The 17,144-nt window shown below is 34.4% G+C and overlaps 1 protein-coding gene across 1 annotated transcript in view; it reads right to left on the bottom strand.

The window, feature by feature from the left end:
• Positions 1-17,144, bottom strand: part of SERINC1 (serine incorporator 1) — a 32,591-nt gene that overhangs the window by 5,319 nt on the left and 10,128 nt on the right. Inside the window, exons 2-7 of the mRNA XM_068551120.1 lie at positions 10,660-10,821; positions 7,618-7,787; positions 2,718-2,797; positions 2,336-2,473; positions 455-624; positions 259-349 (exon numbers count right to left, since the gene is read on the bottom strand). Of these exons, the coding sequence (XP_068407221.1) occupies positions 259-349; positions 455-624; positions 2,336-2,473; positions 2,718-2,797; positions 7,618-7,787; positions 10,660-10,821 (811 nt within the window). The remainder of the gene's footprint in view (positions 1-258; positions 350-454; positions 625-2,335; positions 2,474-2,717; positions 2,798-7,617; positions 7,788-10,659; positions 10,822-17,144) is intronic.

The raw sequence follows: 17,144 nt of genomic DNA, 5'->3' as shown, positions 1-17,144 counted from the left end.
TATTTCTTTCTACATATACTATCATATGCACTGTACAAATGAGGTATATTTCTTATAATTTTCATATAATTTCTTACAGTTTTGCTAGTGAAAGAAGAAACTAAGTGAAAAAATATAGCAATACATCAAAGATGAAAATAGTATTATTCCCATTCTCTTCATTTCTCTGTAAGCTTAATTTTACAAAATGACCATCTTTGAAAAACGAAAAGCTGTAGGATTCATTAAAAAGAAACAAATCCAGGCAAACGAACATACCTGGTTCATTAGTCATAGCAGACCATGTCAAATACACTGTGTAGACTGTAATTACTGAAGACTGTAACAAACCAGATCTTGGTTGTGATTCCTACAAAAAAACAGGCAAAACAGAAAAATATTGTTATCATTCAAGATTTAGAAAAACTTAAAAAATAGAAGCTTCATAAAAATTAATGAACTAATCCAAGCTTACTTGGATCTTTGGCAGTATAGACATTACAGAAGCACCAAGGCAGAGGAGCATGTTGACACTGATAAACGCTTTATTTTCTGCACAACTGGCTGGATGAGTATAGTAAACAAAAAATAGGACGATAGCAACTAAAGACAGCAGATAATTCAGAGCTGTAGCTGATAACAAAGCTGTGAAAGAAATACATTGGACAATTAGATTTTATCACTAATATTAGGAATTAGGCATACGGCTCATTTTACAAGCAATCTTATTTTATTCAAAAATATTACTTTAAGCAACTAACATTGTGTCAGCATTACACAGGCTATATAAGTAGATAAAGATATTCTGAGCTTTATCACATTAAGAATTTTATAGTCTTAACATATAGCTCATTACGATGATGTGTTTTCAAGGACAATAACATACTAATATGATCTTCATTTATAGTAATATTTACATAGAGTTTCCAAAACACATTCAGATGTATTAGCCATTATTTTCAAAATACAAAAAAATAACTAGGAGGAGAATATTAAGGTTTTTAAAGAATGATAATCATTCAGTTGTAAACAAGGGCATTAAGAAAATTATTTTGTTAATGCTAAGCCTGCAAAACAATGCTTTTCCTCATCAACTAAAATCTTAAAAAAAAAAAAAAATTATTCAAGAGTAAGTCATTATTATTTAGTAAGACAACCTAAGCTTCTTCTAGCACACACACACGTTTTAGTTTCTGTGCTAATGTATGCTTAATATACATGTATTTATGTCGATGTGCCTCACTGACAGGGGATCCATCAAACAAATATTTACTGAGTACCTACAAAGGCCCTAGGGATATAGTAGGGAACAAAGCAGAAACTCTTACACTAGATTTAACATTAAAAAATGAGATATTCTATATAAGTAAATTTTCCAAATGACCAAAGCTCATTTCTTTGAATACCAAACCCTTTATTTTAACCACTGAGATCAAATACCACAAACTAGTTGTATGAGAGAAAATATGAAGCTAGCAGACATGCTGGATTTAGCTTTCATTCTGATTAAAAAAAAAAAATTGTTCTTTTTTTTTAGCTGAAACTCAGATCATTTCACATAAAAATCCAGATTTATGGCTTCTTTTGGAAAAATCAGAAAAATTAAGCAACACTGGGTTCACATTTCCACAAGGCAACTACTAGATGGAACCGAGCAGTAGCTATATGCATTTTAGATAAAGGCCTTTACATTCTCCAATTCATCACAGTCCCTTCTATTAGCAAAAGGATTGAAAATGCACTTAAACCTGGTTCTCCTCCCTCATTTTTGTTACCTATTGTAAACATCTGAATTTTGATCCCTGTTTTAGAGTATAATCACAGGACTCAAGCTCATCATTATAAATAAACATTAAATACACTACTGTAAAAATTCCCTTAGGTGTTAGTTACACATAAGGGCATTCTTTGCACTTAGGCAAAATGTTTCAGAGTTGCTTTTTTATTTTTCCTGCTTGCTGATGTTTAAGAATTGTACCACTGTTTGTTCATCTATTTCTAGCAGTCCTTGTCCCTTTAATATTTTACTTTTAACCTTCTGTAGGCTTCCCAGGAAATTAGGCTGTAAAATATACATGCATTCAGCAATAGGCTTTGGAACTTCTATTTTAGCCATTCATGGTCTTCTGGATTATTTCCTGGTTCTTGGGTATGTTCCTAGTTGACATGCCAAAAACTCTCTCTACAAGTAAAGTTGCTGATATAATGTGATAAGATGCCACTCACAAACTTAAGCTAAAAACCTCCTCACAGAAAATTATACCATAAAAATCGTGATTTTCCCATAGTCTACATATCTGTTCTCACTTTCAAAGTTCAACTATCTTGAAGATGTTCTGTAAGACAAAAAGCTTACCTGCATACCAACATCTTGAGTTCCCTTCTTCCATTTTTTCAACCCATGATTCATTCCACGAATGGGCAAAATCAATGAGTAAGACTAGCTGTATGAGAATGAAGCAAAAGGCACCTGCCATGCCTACGTAAAACCACACTGAAAGAAAAAAAAAAGCAAAAAACCACAAATGAGTGACTGGTTCACTTTTCATTATTTCATTTTCACAATCAATACACAAAAGGAAAAATAAAATTTTACATAAATGCCTTGATTTTGCCAACCGGGGGGGGCGGAGGAAAAGGAAAAAACAAAACAAATAGTTACAGTTCCAGGCAACAATTATTTCAATTTCCTTATAAAATATCAACATCACACAAAGAAAAAAAAAAAGATTTCTTACCAGTTGTAAAAGTTCCTTCTGGAATGAAGAAGGCCCCAATAATAATTGCAACTGCTGCAGCAAATTTAAAGAACCAGAATCTAAAACAAAAAGAAATAATTTTTTATTAATAAATATTAATTCAACAAGTAATTTCACATATGAAATCTTTGAAGAGCTATTCTTAAAGAACAGCTACACTTTATGTGACTATTCTATTCTTTCTGAGGATATCCTGAAAATGAGAAGTGAAGAATATCATGTAAACTATTTTAGGACAGTTTTAATTCATTATGATAAAATGAGAATATTAGTTTCATTTCACAGGTTTATTTACATTACACCAATAGCTATTATAATTGGTGTACATGAAAAGTGTAAATAAGGTACACTGTACAAATGAATAGTTTTGAAAACACACAATAAATGCCTGGAAAACAGATTTCCACTAGCTACCAGATGAGTTGAAAGAACCAGAGAAGACATAAAAGCTTAAGAATTCTGCCACAGAAAGGAGCAAGAAGTGAGAAGCAGGTGTTCAGAGTCAGAGAGAACCCTAGATATAACAGGATCAATAAACTTACCTGAAGACAACTGGTAGAGATTTGAGGCATCTGCTACTTCAAATGTGGAAGCAGCAATGCAAAACTACAAGGAACATGAAGAATCAAGAAAACATTTCACCACCAAAAGAAAACAATAATCCTGCAATAATTGAGCACAAAGGCATAAAATCTTGCAGTCTAGCAGATAAAGAATTCAAAACAGCTGTTTTGAGAAAACTCAATGAGCTATAAGAAAACACAAAGATAATTCAACAAAAACCGGGAAAAAAATATATGAATAAAATGAGAAATTTAACAAAGAGACAGAAATCATAAAAAAGAACCAAACATACTCTGGAGCTGAAGAATTCAACAAAAGACATGAAAAAAATACAATAGAGATCTGCAGAAGGGCAGATCAAATGGAAGACAGAAAAAGCGGACAGGAATTTTGATATAACCCAATCAGGGGTGAACAGAGAAAAAAATGAAAAAGAGGGAAGAAAGCCTCAGTAATCTATGGAATTCAAATATTAGAATGATTGGGTTCCAGAAGGAGAAGAGAGGAAGAAGGGGGCAGAAAGTTTATTTAAAATAATAGCTGAGAACTTCCTAAATCTGGACATCCAAGTTCACAAAGCTAATAGATCACACTATCAGCTCAATGCAAACAAACCTTTTAAGCCATATTATATAATGAAAACTGTCAAAAATCAAAGAACATGAGAGAATCCTAAAAGCAGCCAGATGAAAAAAAGATTGTAATCTACAAAGTCATTTCCATCAGGCTCTCAGTGGATTTCTCAGTAGAAAACCGTATAGGCCAAGAGAGAGTAGAATGACTTTAAGAGACATACTCAAAGTGTTGAAAGGAAAAACATGCCAGCCAAGATTACTCTGTCCAGCAAAGTTATCCTTCAGATACGAAGGAGAAATAAAGATTTTCCCAGTCAAAATCCAAAGAATTCACCACCACTAAACTTGTCTTGTAAAAAATGGTGAAAGGAATTCTTCAAGCTGAAACGAAAAGACACTAAATTAGTGACACAAAAACATACAAAAGTATACAACACACTGGTAAATGGAAATACACAGATTTAGAAGAATCTGATTCTTTAATAGGATGGTGTGTTAACTATGTAACTGTAGTATAAAGATTAAAGAGAGTACTAAAAAACAATAGCTATTATAATTGGTTAATAAATATACAATATAAAAAGAGATAAATTGTGATATCAAAAAAATAAAAGAGGAGTAAATGGGTAAAATGGGTAGGTCTTTTGTATGCAACTGAAGTTGCTATCAGCTTAAAATGGGCTGTTTTATCTATAAGATGTTTTATGTAAGCCTCATGGTAACCACAAAGCAAAAACCTAAACTAGATTTACAGAAAATAGGGAAGCAGACCATACCACCAATTTACAAAGAAAATCACCAATTTACATAGGCATTAACAAAGAAAAAAGAAATTATGGAAATATGAAACAGCCAGACAGCAATGAATCAGATGACATCAGTAAGTCCTTCATATCAATAATTACGCTAAATGTAAATGTAATGAATTCACCAACCAAAAGGCACAGTGGCTGGATGAATTTTAAAAAAAAACTGAAAAAGACACAAACAAATGGAAAGATAACTTGTGTTTGTGGATCTGAAGAATAGTTAAAATGTCCATACTACCCAAAGCCACCTATAGATTCAAAGTACTCCCTATAAAAATTTCAATGCCACTTACAAAAAAAATAGAAAAAACAATCCTAAAATTTGTTATGTAACTACAAAAGACCCCAAATAGCCAAATCAGTCATGAGAAGGACAAAGCTGGAAATATCACACTTACTGATTTCAAACTATACTACAAAGCTACAGTAAGTAAAACAGTAGTACCATAAAAGAAGACACATAGACCAATGGAATAGAATAGAGAGAGCTTAGTAATAAACCCTTCCATTTTGGATCAACGAATATTTGACAAGGGAGTCAAGAACACTCAATGGGGAAAGGAGTCTCTTCAACAGTCTTCAGAAAACTGGGTAACCACAGAAAAATGAAAATGGACTCCTTTATTACACGACTCACAAAATTAACTCAAAATGGATTAAAGACTTAAACATTTAAGACCTGATACCATAAAAGATATCAATACTAGAAAGATGCTGATACTGGGAAGAAGAAAGTAAGGAAGAAACTCCACAACATTAGTCTTGGCAATGAGTTTTTGGATGAGACAGCAAAAGTACAAGCAACAAAAGTAAAATCAAACAAGTGGGACTACATCAAACTAACAAGCTTCTGCAAAGCAAAAGGAACAATCAACAAAATGAAAAGACAACCTACAGAATAGGAGAAAATATTTGCAAACCATGTATCAAAAAATGGTTAATATCAAATATATATAAAGAACTCATACAACTCATTAAAAAACAAACAATCCAATTAAAAAATGGACAGAGGAACTAAATATTTTTCCAAAGAAGGCATACAAATGGCCAACAGGCATATGAAAAGGTGCTCAACATCACTAATCATCAGAAAAATGTAAATCAAAACCATTATGAGATATCACCACCTCAGACCTATTAGAATGGCTATCATGATGACAAGAAATAACAAGTGTTGGTAAGAATGTGGTGAAATGGGAACCCTTATGCACTGTTAGGGGAATGTACACTAGTTCAGCCACTATGGAAAATAGTATGAAGGTTCCTCAAAAAAAATAAAAGTGGAACTACCATACAATCCAGCAATCCCACTTCTACATATATATCCAAAGAAAGTGAAAATAGGGTACTGAAATGATATCTGCACATCCATGTTTATTGCAGAATTATTCATAATTGGCAAGATATAAAAACAACCTTAATTATCTGTCAACAGATGAATAAAGAAACTGTAGTATATATACACAATGGAATATTATTCAGCCATGAGAAAGAAGGAAATCCTGTCATTTGCAACAACATGGGTGGACCTTGAGGGCATTATGCTAAGTGAGATAAGCCAGACAAAGAAAAACAAAGATTTATGATATTACCAATATGTGGAATCTGAAAAAGAAAAATGTACTTTAAAGCTTCTAAGAGACTAGATCTTAACTGTTCTCGTCACAACTAAGAAATAATAATTACGTGATGTGATAGAGGTGTTAGCTAATACTCTATGATGGTAATCATATTGTAATATATAAAAGTATGAAATTAGCACTTTGTACGCTTTAAACCTAACACGATGTTATATATCAATTATATCTCAATTTAAAAAAAAACATTAACAGTGACATGAGTGCTTAGTGCATGCTTTGAGAAGAATGTTATCTCATGAAATGACTGTGATAGCCATCCTGTAATGCACTTTGAGAAGTGTTTAAAAACACATTTAGTAAAGATGTTTTAAGAGTGCAAAAAAAATTAAAATTAAAAAATTAAAACAACCAATGACTAAGGGAACAAAATAAACAAAATAAAATCAACCTGGCACAGCACATCTTTTTTCATTAATATTTATATTTCACTTGTTCATTCTTCCTGTCTTTGGTAGCATGTTAATAGATAAGCGATAGCAGATATTCCAAAAAAATTTTTTAATTTATGGGGGGGAAAAAACAGTGATAAAATTCAAAACATTCAAAATTGAGTGTGAGAAGTAGTGCTCTATATTAAGGGAGACTGATAAAAGGGACCCTGAAGTTTCTAGGTTGTTCAGTATAACCATTTAGAAAATCAATCAATCACCTTGTTTCAAAGGAATAAAGTTTTTCATTTTGGCTTCACTGTACGTCTTAGGAACTGAGTTCAGTTTTATGTAGTGAGATTGGCCTACAAAAAGCTAAGAGGAGAAGGAGGAATAAGCTCCTCATTATTAGTCACAGATATGATAAATCTTCCTTTTTAGGATGAAAATACAGTTGACCCTTGAACAATGCTGGAGTTAGGGGTGCCAACTCTCTGCATGGTTGAAAATCCATGTATAACTTATAGTCGGCCCTCTGTATCCGAGGTTCCTCATCTGTGAATTCAACCAACTAGAGATCAACATGGATTGTGTAGTACACTGTAGTATTTACTGTTGAAAAATATCTGCGTATAAGTGGACCTGCACAGTTCAAACCTGCGTTGTTCACAAGGGTCAACTTTATTAAACATTATGCAGAGACTATACCAATAAATGACCCAAGGCTACTACTTAATATTTATATTTCCAAATTCCAACACATTCTCTAGTAGAGACAAGAGGATTTTCTTACCTGTCATTCATGAATAAAATAATTCTGCAGATTGTTCAAGTTTTTTCACTTTAAACTTTCTTTAGACAGACTCAAAATTACTGAGAAGAGACTATCCAGACTTTATATTGAAGTTTATTAAAAACCTTACCCATTGTGTACTGCAGCTCTAGGATCACTGCTGCTCTTCACTTTGATCATTAACAGAGATAGGAGAAGGTAGAACATAGCCAAGCCAAAGCACAAACGGTATACAGCTTTATAGCCAACCAGAATATTACAAGGGACCACTCCTTTCTCATTCTCACAAAATCCAGGAATCTGAAAACAAAACAAGAATTTGTGATCCAGAATTTTTTCAAGAAAAAATGAAAATTCTGTGTAATCAAATAGTTTAAGGTTTAGAAAATTGAAGTTCACTTTACAGTTTATGCTGAAATGTAATCAAGGTAAGTCTACACATTTTCATAAGACAGAAGTGTAACTCTTTTTTTACTTTATGTGAGCACCGGATAAGCTACAAATGTCAATCCTAAAGTGGATGCTTATTTTAACTTGCAGACTTAATTCTAAGTTTTTTTTAAAACTTGCATTCCACTGGGATATACACATGTATAAGAGAAAAATACAATCAATAAAAGTGTAAAGAATCACAGAGTAACTAAATCAGTTTCTAAATACTAAAGAAAACAATGATGGCATTTTGAGTTTAGGTCCCTCATTCTACAAGTGTTATTTCTGATAATGGATGGATTTGGATTAACAGCAAAATGGCTGGCTGTATTTTTATTTTTTAACTTAAAATCTTAAAAAAAGACTGATGACCATTTCAGAAAATCACACTGGAATCAGAGTACAAGAAAGTATTTTAAAAATATTTTTAAGTGAAACAAATGGGAGTAGATACACTATTCACATATATCAGTGAATTACTGCCTCCAGAAACGTTAAAGTAAACCAATATGCCAACATACAACTGTTAATGTGTGCCTTTAAAATCAAGAACCTAAAATTATGTTTAAGTTAATGCAGGTGCTACTTCCTTTTTGCTAGTTCCTGTACAATCTATAAGCTCTTTCTTGGTCTCACTTGAACCCTACTTTCCCAACTTAGTTTAACAATTATGGCAATATGTACTTACCCATACTCACTTGCAACATGTACTCACTAGCACCCTTAATTATCCCATGCCCTTAAATGAGAGCAGCACACCACCTGGCTAATTCCCATCATTAAGTTTTAATTCAATCACCTATATTAGTCAGGTTAAGTTGCTACAGTAACAACCTCCAAATATAGGTGGCTTAAACAGCAAAGATGTATTTCTTGCTCACGTACATGTACATGGTTGGTTCTAAGTAGTCAACTAAAAGAATCCAGGCTGCCAGAGAAGCCACCATCTCAAATGATATACAGGTTGTGAGAGAAAAGAAAGGAGAATCTGCATTAGCAAGTAGAGGGTGATGTTTATCACTTCTACTCATAACTCACTGACCAGTACTAGAGACATGACCCTACATATCACAAGCACTCTAGGAAATGCAATTCTCTGATGACCTTCAGAAAGCAGAGAAGCAGAAATATTGGGGGTTACAAACTATCATCTATCAACTAAACCATTCATAACAACAGTCAACTGGATCCATGACAAAAACCATATGAACGTCTTCTGCTTATACCAAGGACTTGAATAACATTAACTGAGCATCTACATATGCCATGTGCAATGCTACTTTCAAACTGTAATAAGCTCATTTCCCAAACTTACACTATTTTTCCTTACCCCAAAGTCAACCCTAAGCAGACAACTGTGGTTTAAAATGGAGGTTATCTGACATGAACACTCTCTCAACCTCAAATTTTCTATTATCATTCATTTTTCCTTGGAGGAAAAGTAACTTCTATATGCCTTCTCTTGATCACATTCTCTCTCACAGGTTAGGTCCCTTATGACTATTCTCAAAATACAAATAATTAAATCTCCCCAGCCTAAAAACTTCTTTAATTCAGCCTCCCTCTAAGACTTACTATCTGCATTACAAAACTCCTTAAATCAGCAGTCTATTCTCATTGGATACATTTCCTCATAGCCATCTAACTCTCCCTCCCAATCCTTCTAGGCCAGCACTCTATAAATGCTTTTTCAAGACACTAGATATATACTGGCTGTCAAATCCCAAGGCTACTTCTTAATCCTCACACTCCTTTACTTTTTTCACACAGACATTATGCTGTCATTCTTAAGACTCTGTTCCTAAGGCCTACTAAACAGGTTCTTGGTTCTCTTTTTTCACTGTTCCTTCAGAGGTTCCCTTTTTTCCACCAACTCCCTTAAGAGCTTTTGTCAAAGCTCTAGCTCTCCTCACTCCAAATGGTCTTCTTCAGCATATGCTGCCATAGTTTGAATTTCATCTCTATCTCTGATTTCTTTTATGAGTTACACACCCAAATTTTTTACTTCCTGCTGGACACACACACACACAATGTAGTGCAGTACCCACAAGCCAACAATATTATATACTAGATTATATTTTCCCCATCTCTTTGCACAACCTGACTCCCTGGGGGAAAAAAAAAGTTTAATAAAACACCTTTTCTTTCTTGTTTTTCCTGAGTTAACAGCAACAGTTTCCTCTCAGTTATCTAGGATCAGAACCTGGTTATTATTTATTATTCTATCACTGCCAATATTTAAATCCAGAGTCAGTCAATTCTACATTCAGAGAATTATTTCAGGCCCTCTATGCCTTTCTTGATTACACCATTCCAACAGCCGCCATACTTAACTGCTGCCTTCTATCCTAATTCTCAGATCAATCTTCCTAAGGCGTACACACTTAGCTCAAAAAGCTTTTATCCTCATTCTGCTTCCTATTTTTCAATTTCTGCATACAAAAATTTACTGATTCTTACAATGTCCCTTTTTCCATGAGACCCAGTGATTCTGACATTTCCCCGGTTAGAATTACCGATTTCCTCATATTAACACAACACATTTTCTGCCCTATCATCAAAGAATTTTAATAAACTGCCTTTCACTGTTTGTCTTTCCTAAATGATCATGAACTACTAAAACTGGGATTAAGTATTCTTCCTTTTTACAGTATTCTGTTTCCAATACACAAGAAGCAGTTTTATGCATATACATACTAAAGGTTCAGTTAATCATTTAAAAAAAAAAAAGAAAACTAACCTTATTTAGTTGTTCTTCCATTCCAGGTATCAACATTACACAAGCTACACACACTCCAACAAGCAAAAAAAGTGCATAGATCAACCTAGTTACAGTGGAGTTGTTTCCACTAGGACAGCATCGGCACAGCAAACATGGGGCACTGCCACACAAACATGGTATCTGGAAAAAGAACATTAAAAATCAGTATAGTTTAAAATGATACAGTGAAAATTTACATTCTATCTACTCAAAAAGAAAGGATTGAAGTTAAAGTAATTACCAAGAAATTTGGTTCACATACATTATCTATAAACTATAAAATTTAGTAACTTCTGGGTAAAACTGAAGCAAAGTAAAGCTTGCCCTTTATATCAAGCAAAATGAGTAAACTCAGTTAAAACAAAAGGGGAAAAAAACCCAGCAGCAGCAACCAAAGTTTAGCTGAGAAAAGGAATGGAATATTCATAATTACAAGCTGATCTCCAACTCCTGCCTTTTAACCCCAGAAATCATGCTGGTGAATTCACAAAAGTCTGATATTTCTCAGATACGCCAGAGGAGGAAAAGAAGTGAATTGGTATCCTTATCTTTTCCCTCTTCTGACTTGGTGGTACTGATAACAGTAAAATTTTTCTATTAGAATCAGCTGAAACAGGATAAGTGAACAAGTGGGGCTAGCTAGCATTGTCTAACAGAACTCCACACTAAACTAGTAGTATATCCTAGGGGAATAGAATATCTCCCTCAGCAGGAGAAGCAAATACTAGTAATGGAACTTAACAATATCTCAGAAAGGCAAAATGAAAGTATCCTCAAAAGAATTGAACATAATCTAGGCTGAGCTCCACCAAACCATCAGATACCACAGGAAGGGAGTATTGTAGAAGCCAGACACACTATAGTAACCAATATAAGGTAGGATAAGAACCACTTACACTAAACTTCAGTAAGATAAAAATAAATGTCGTGGAAATAATGCAAACACATTTTAGCAAAACATAAAAATAAGCAAACATGCCCCCTCAGAAAAAAAAAAAAGGCATTTGAAAAATCCAATCTGAAATAAAACATAACTCAGTAAGAAGAGGAAATTCCCTAAAATTGGTACATCTGAAGCAAAAAGGAGAGCTCAAAATGAAAGGAATAGAACAAGTTGAAAAGGAGGATTGCAAGGCTGAGAAGAAACGAGAAGGGGAACAACATGCTTAAAAAAACAGTAATTATCATGGAACAAAACAAAAACAGCTGAAAATAAAATCTGATCGATAAATAAAGTTTGGGATAAGTACCATAAACTCAAGCCAAGATAGAGTAACAGTGACCAGACTTACCCTACTGCCTTAATCCAAGGGAAAAAATTAATGAAACAATGGTTTTTCAGAAAACAATAGGCAATGTAGGACACTAGTTTCTGAGAGAGATGAAACAGTGTGAACTCTATGATTGGCCCAATCTTTCTGCCTGGGAAAGAGTTTCCAGTGCAGGGAGGAGAATCCAGACAGAGGACAGCAGTCTACTGAATTGAGGAGACAGAGCTGGGACAGAGTTGAGAGTTCAGGGAAGTGAAGGCAGCTAAAGTTCATAGGGCAGAAACAAGGAGAGGAGAAAGCTACACCAAGAGTGAGCTCCGGATATCTGCAGAAGCTTCAACTTGTGTCTTCAGCAGAGCACTGATCAGTACATGCATTTGATTAAATTACTCTGTGGAGTGGGGGTGGGGAGAGTGGGGAGGGTGGTGTTACCAGCCAGAGTGGAAGAACTTTATAATCCATGAGGCCTTGAGCAGAGTTATAAGGCTATTATTATTACACAGTATTGGCGGGGGGGGGGGGGGGGGGGAATAAGCCATAAGGCTAAAACCACTCCAGTCTCACTTAACAAAGCCTAAAAGCAAACACTGAAAAGATCAAATTCTCTTCAAATAACTCACCTGTGTCTAAGAATAGGGCCCAAGAATGTTTTTTAAAAATACAACACATCCAGCACCCATCAAGGTAAAATTTACAATATCTAACAGCTAATAAAAAAATTGGTAGGCATGCCAGTATGGAAAAAACAACCTAAAATGAGGAGAAAAGTCAATAAATCAAAACCAACCTGAAATTACACAGATAACTTAATTCAGTTATAAATAATGGTATTCTAATGTTATTGTAATTATACTTCATTTGCTCAAATAGAGAACACAGCATGTCAAGAAAAGATATGGAAGATAATTTAAAAGATCTATATCAAACTTATGAAGATGAAAAATAAGATCTCTGAACCAAAAAGTACTTGATAAGACACTGCAGAAAAGACTAATGAACTTGAAGACATCGCAAAAGAAATGATCCAAAATTAAAGAGATAAAAAAACTAAAAAAAAAATAACAGAGGATTAGTGTTGTGACACAATTTCAAACAGCCTAATATATGTGAAATTGGGGCTCCTGAAGGAGACAGGAGACAGGAAAGTCCTTTTGAGGAAATAATTGCCAAAATGTTCCTGATTTAATGAAAACTATAAACTCACAGATCCAAGAAACTCAAGAAAGCCCTAGTGATACAAACATAATGAAAACTACACACCAAGTCACATCATAAACTGCTGAAAAACAATGATAAACAGAAAAATCTTAAAAGCAGGCAAAATAATAAAGGCACATTATATAAAGAGGAACAAAGAAAGGTATCGACTTCTAGTAAGAAATACTGCAAGCCAAACGTCATTACTGAATGAAAAAAAAACCTGTAAGCACAGAAGTTTATACTCAGCAAAAATATCTTTCAAAAATTAAGGCAAAGTGAAGACATTTTTAGGCATAGAAAAAAGAATCCAAAACTAACAAATCTAAACTGTCTTTCAAGAAGGAAAGTTACACCAGCAGAAATGTGGATCTACACAAAAGAAATGAACAAAAGAAGTAGTGTGTATTTTTTCTTACATCAAAAAGGTTACTTTAAAAGATTATTATTTTTTTAAAGCAAAAATAATAGCAATGTATTCTGGTGGTTATAACAAAGATGGAAGTAAAATGTGTGACAATTACAAATAGGCTGGAAGGACTTCCCTGGTGGCACAGTGGTTAAGAATCCGCCTGCCAATGCAGGGGACACGGGTTCAAGCCCTGGTCCGGGAAGATCCCACATGCCGCGGAGCAACTAAGCCCATGGGCCACAACTACTAAGGCTGTGCTCTAGAGGCCATGAGCCTAGAGCCTGTGCTCTGCAACAAGAGAAGCCACTGCAGTGAGAAGCCCATGCACCGCAACAAAGAGTAGCCCCCGCTCACCGCAACGAGAGAAAGCCCGTGCAGCAATGAAGGCCCAATGCAGCCAAAAAATAATAAAAAAATTAATTAATTAATTTTTTAAAAAAACAAATAGGCTGGAAGAGGAGACATTCAACTATACTACTGTACACTTAAATTAGAAAAAAGTGGATATCACACAAAGGTAGACTGTAGTTAAGTTAAAGATAAATACTAAATACTAAAAACTAAATACACACATATCATGCTACAGCAGTATCAGACAAAGTAGACTTCAGAGTAAAGAATTTTACCAGGGATAAAGAGGGCCATTTCATAATAAAAGGGGACATATTGATACATGGAAATATGGGATATTCAGGGAGGAAACATACAACATACAATCCTAAATATTTCTGCATCTAAAAGAGAACTTCAAAATGCATCAAGGAAAGAATTAATAAAACTAAAAGGAGTAACAAACAAATCCACATTTATGTTCTTTCATTAACTGAAATAGAATGAAAAAAACCCAATAAATATATAGAAAACTTGAACGACATTATTAATCAACTGTGTCTGACATTTAGGAAATACTCCATCTAATGAAAGCACAGTAAAAACTATTTTCAAAAGCAGAGAACACTTAACCAAAACAGACTATATTCTGGGCCATAAAACAAATCTCAAATCTCAATAAATATAAAATTATTCAAATCATACATGGATTCTTGATCCACAATGGAATTAAATACTGATCAATAACAGAAAGATATCTCTGGAAACTAAATAGCATAGTCTAATTAACCCACAGGCAGAAGACATCAAAGAATAAATTAGGGGCTTCCCTGGTGGCGCAGTGGTTGAGAATCTGCCTGCAAATGCAGGGGACACGGGTTCGTGCCCTGGTCTGGGAAGATCCCACATGCCGCGGAGCAACTGGGCCCGTGAGCCACAATTACTGAGCTTGTGCGTCTGGAGCCTGTGCTCCGCAACAAGAGAGGCCGCGATAGTGAGAGGCCCGCGCACCGCGATGAAGAGTGGCCCCCACTTGCCACAACTAGAGAAAGCCCTTGCACAGAAACGAAGACCCAACACAGCCATAAATAAATAAATAAAATTAAAAAAAAAAAAGAATAAATTAAAGAGAAAGAAAATAACATATCACATTTTTGGAATGCACCTAAAGCAGTGTTTAAAGGAAACCTATAGCATTAAATGGCTATATTAAATAAGAATAAATATATCAAATCACTGATCAGAGCTTCCACCTTAAGTTATTAAATGAGCAAATTGTAGCCCAAATAGGCAGAATAAAGATAAATCAATGAGGTAAAAAACAGTAAACAAGGAAGTCTGTGAAGCTAGTTTTAGAAGAACATTACAATTTAGAAACCTATATAGTCAGACTGATCAGGATAAAAAACAGCAAGAGAGTGAACACACAAATCATCAGTGTAGGAAATGAGAAGACATTATTACAGATCTTGCAATCATCAAATGATTATGAGAGAAAACTATGAGCAATTTTATTCAATAATTCAACAGCTTAGATAAAATGGACATGCTCCATGAAAAATCCAAACTACCAGAAATCATTCAATAAGAAATATATAGGATGAATAGCCCTGTATCTATTCAAGACACTGAATTTGTAGTTACAAACCTTCGCAAGCACAGATGGCTTCACTAGTGAATTCCATTAAACATTTAAAGAATAAATCAAACCACTCTACCCAAATTCTTCCAGAAAACTGAAGAGGCAAAAAACTGATACTAAATCCAAAGATATCATAAGGAAACAACAGACCAATATCTTTTATGGACATTAAAAAAAATCCCTAATATCTTGTCAAGTCAACAATATAAAAAGTATACAAAGATTTCCAGTTTCCATTTCCACAGGTAAGGAGCTTAGAAACCCCACTCCATCCTAACAACAAGTAAAAAGTCAAGCAGACTAAAAAAATCAACAATTCTTCTAGGATCCATAAACTAGGTGAGGACACAGGGTAAGTCACTGCCCCGAAGACTGAAGAGACAGACAGGTGAGTATAGGGAGTCGTGGCTTACTAGAGCCCACAAGTGGAAACTGACTTGGGAACCACTGTGCAGGAAGGATATCCTGGAGAATAACTGAAGAATTGCTGGAGCCTCATTGTGGACAAGTCTGAGAGTTAAAAATTCCAGGAAAACCCAGTTATACAAAGGTCCCACAAATTTGTGAACTTTTCCTCTAGGACTTCAACCAGGTTCTCATAGTAAACATGAGAGAAAAATTCCCCCTGCTTCTTGCAGCAAAGGGGAAAAGGAACCATTTTGAAATATACTAGAACACTGTTCTTAACACCCGACCTCAAAAGAAACTAGTTAAATAGAGTCTAACTTGCTAGGGTATTATCAGAGGATAAATAATCTAGGGGAAGAGAAATACTCAACTCCAGCCTATTCTAGCCATCCTCCCCCATTTAAGGGGGGAGGAAAAAACTGAGAAACACTTGTGAAGTTCACAGTCCAGAGGCATAGGCTTATTAAAAGACTAAGACCTAATCAGAGAATGATGGAATGTTTCTCCTTCCCCACACCTCCCCATCACACGATCCAAAGTCTATTTATAGCAGTTCCTTTTAGCTGGTACATAGTGTCTGGCTATTAGGAATAAAATTACTGGCATAACAAAAGGCAAAAAACACAATTTGAAGAGACAGAGCAAGCATCAAAACCAGCATGGCAGGTAAGTTAGACTTACCAACCAAAAATTTAAAACAACTATAATACGTTAAGCGTTCTAATGGATAAAGTAGACAGCCTACAAGAAGCAGACATGAAAATCCTAAAAAAGAACCAAAAAGAAATGCTAGAAATAAAGAACACTAACAGAAATGAAGTATGCAGACATGGCTGAGAAAATAATTTCTGAGCTGTAGACTATCTCAATAGAAATTTCCCAAACTGAAAAGCCAAGAGAGTAAAGACTGATATTCTGTTCAACAGAATATCCAAGAATTGTGAGACAACTACAAATGGTATAATATAATGGGAATACCAGAAGAAGAAGGAAAAAAAACATTTTTTTTAAATGACAGAATTTTCCCAAATTAACATCAGACATATATACCCCACCCTCCACAAAATAAACAAACCCTACACCTAGATAAATCGCTTGAAACTACAGAAAATAAAAAGTCCTGAAAGAAGCCAGAGGAAAAAACACCTTACCTATAGAGAAACAAGTAACAAATTATATCCAAGTTCTCCTCAGACACCACAAA

Source organism: Eschrichtius robustus, chromosome 9, assembly GCF_028021215.1.
Source record: "Eschrichtius robustus isolate mEscRob2 chromosome 9, mEscRob2.pri, whole genome shotgun sequence".
NCBI lineage: Eukaryota > Metazoa > Chordata > Mammalia > Artiodactyla > Eschrichtiidae > Eschrichtius > Eschrichtius robustus.
This window is presented reverse-complemented; position numbering and strand designations above follow the sequence as displayed.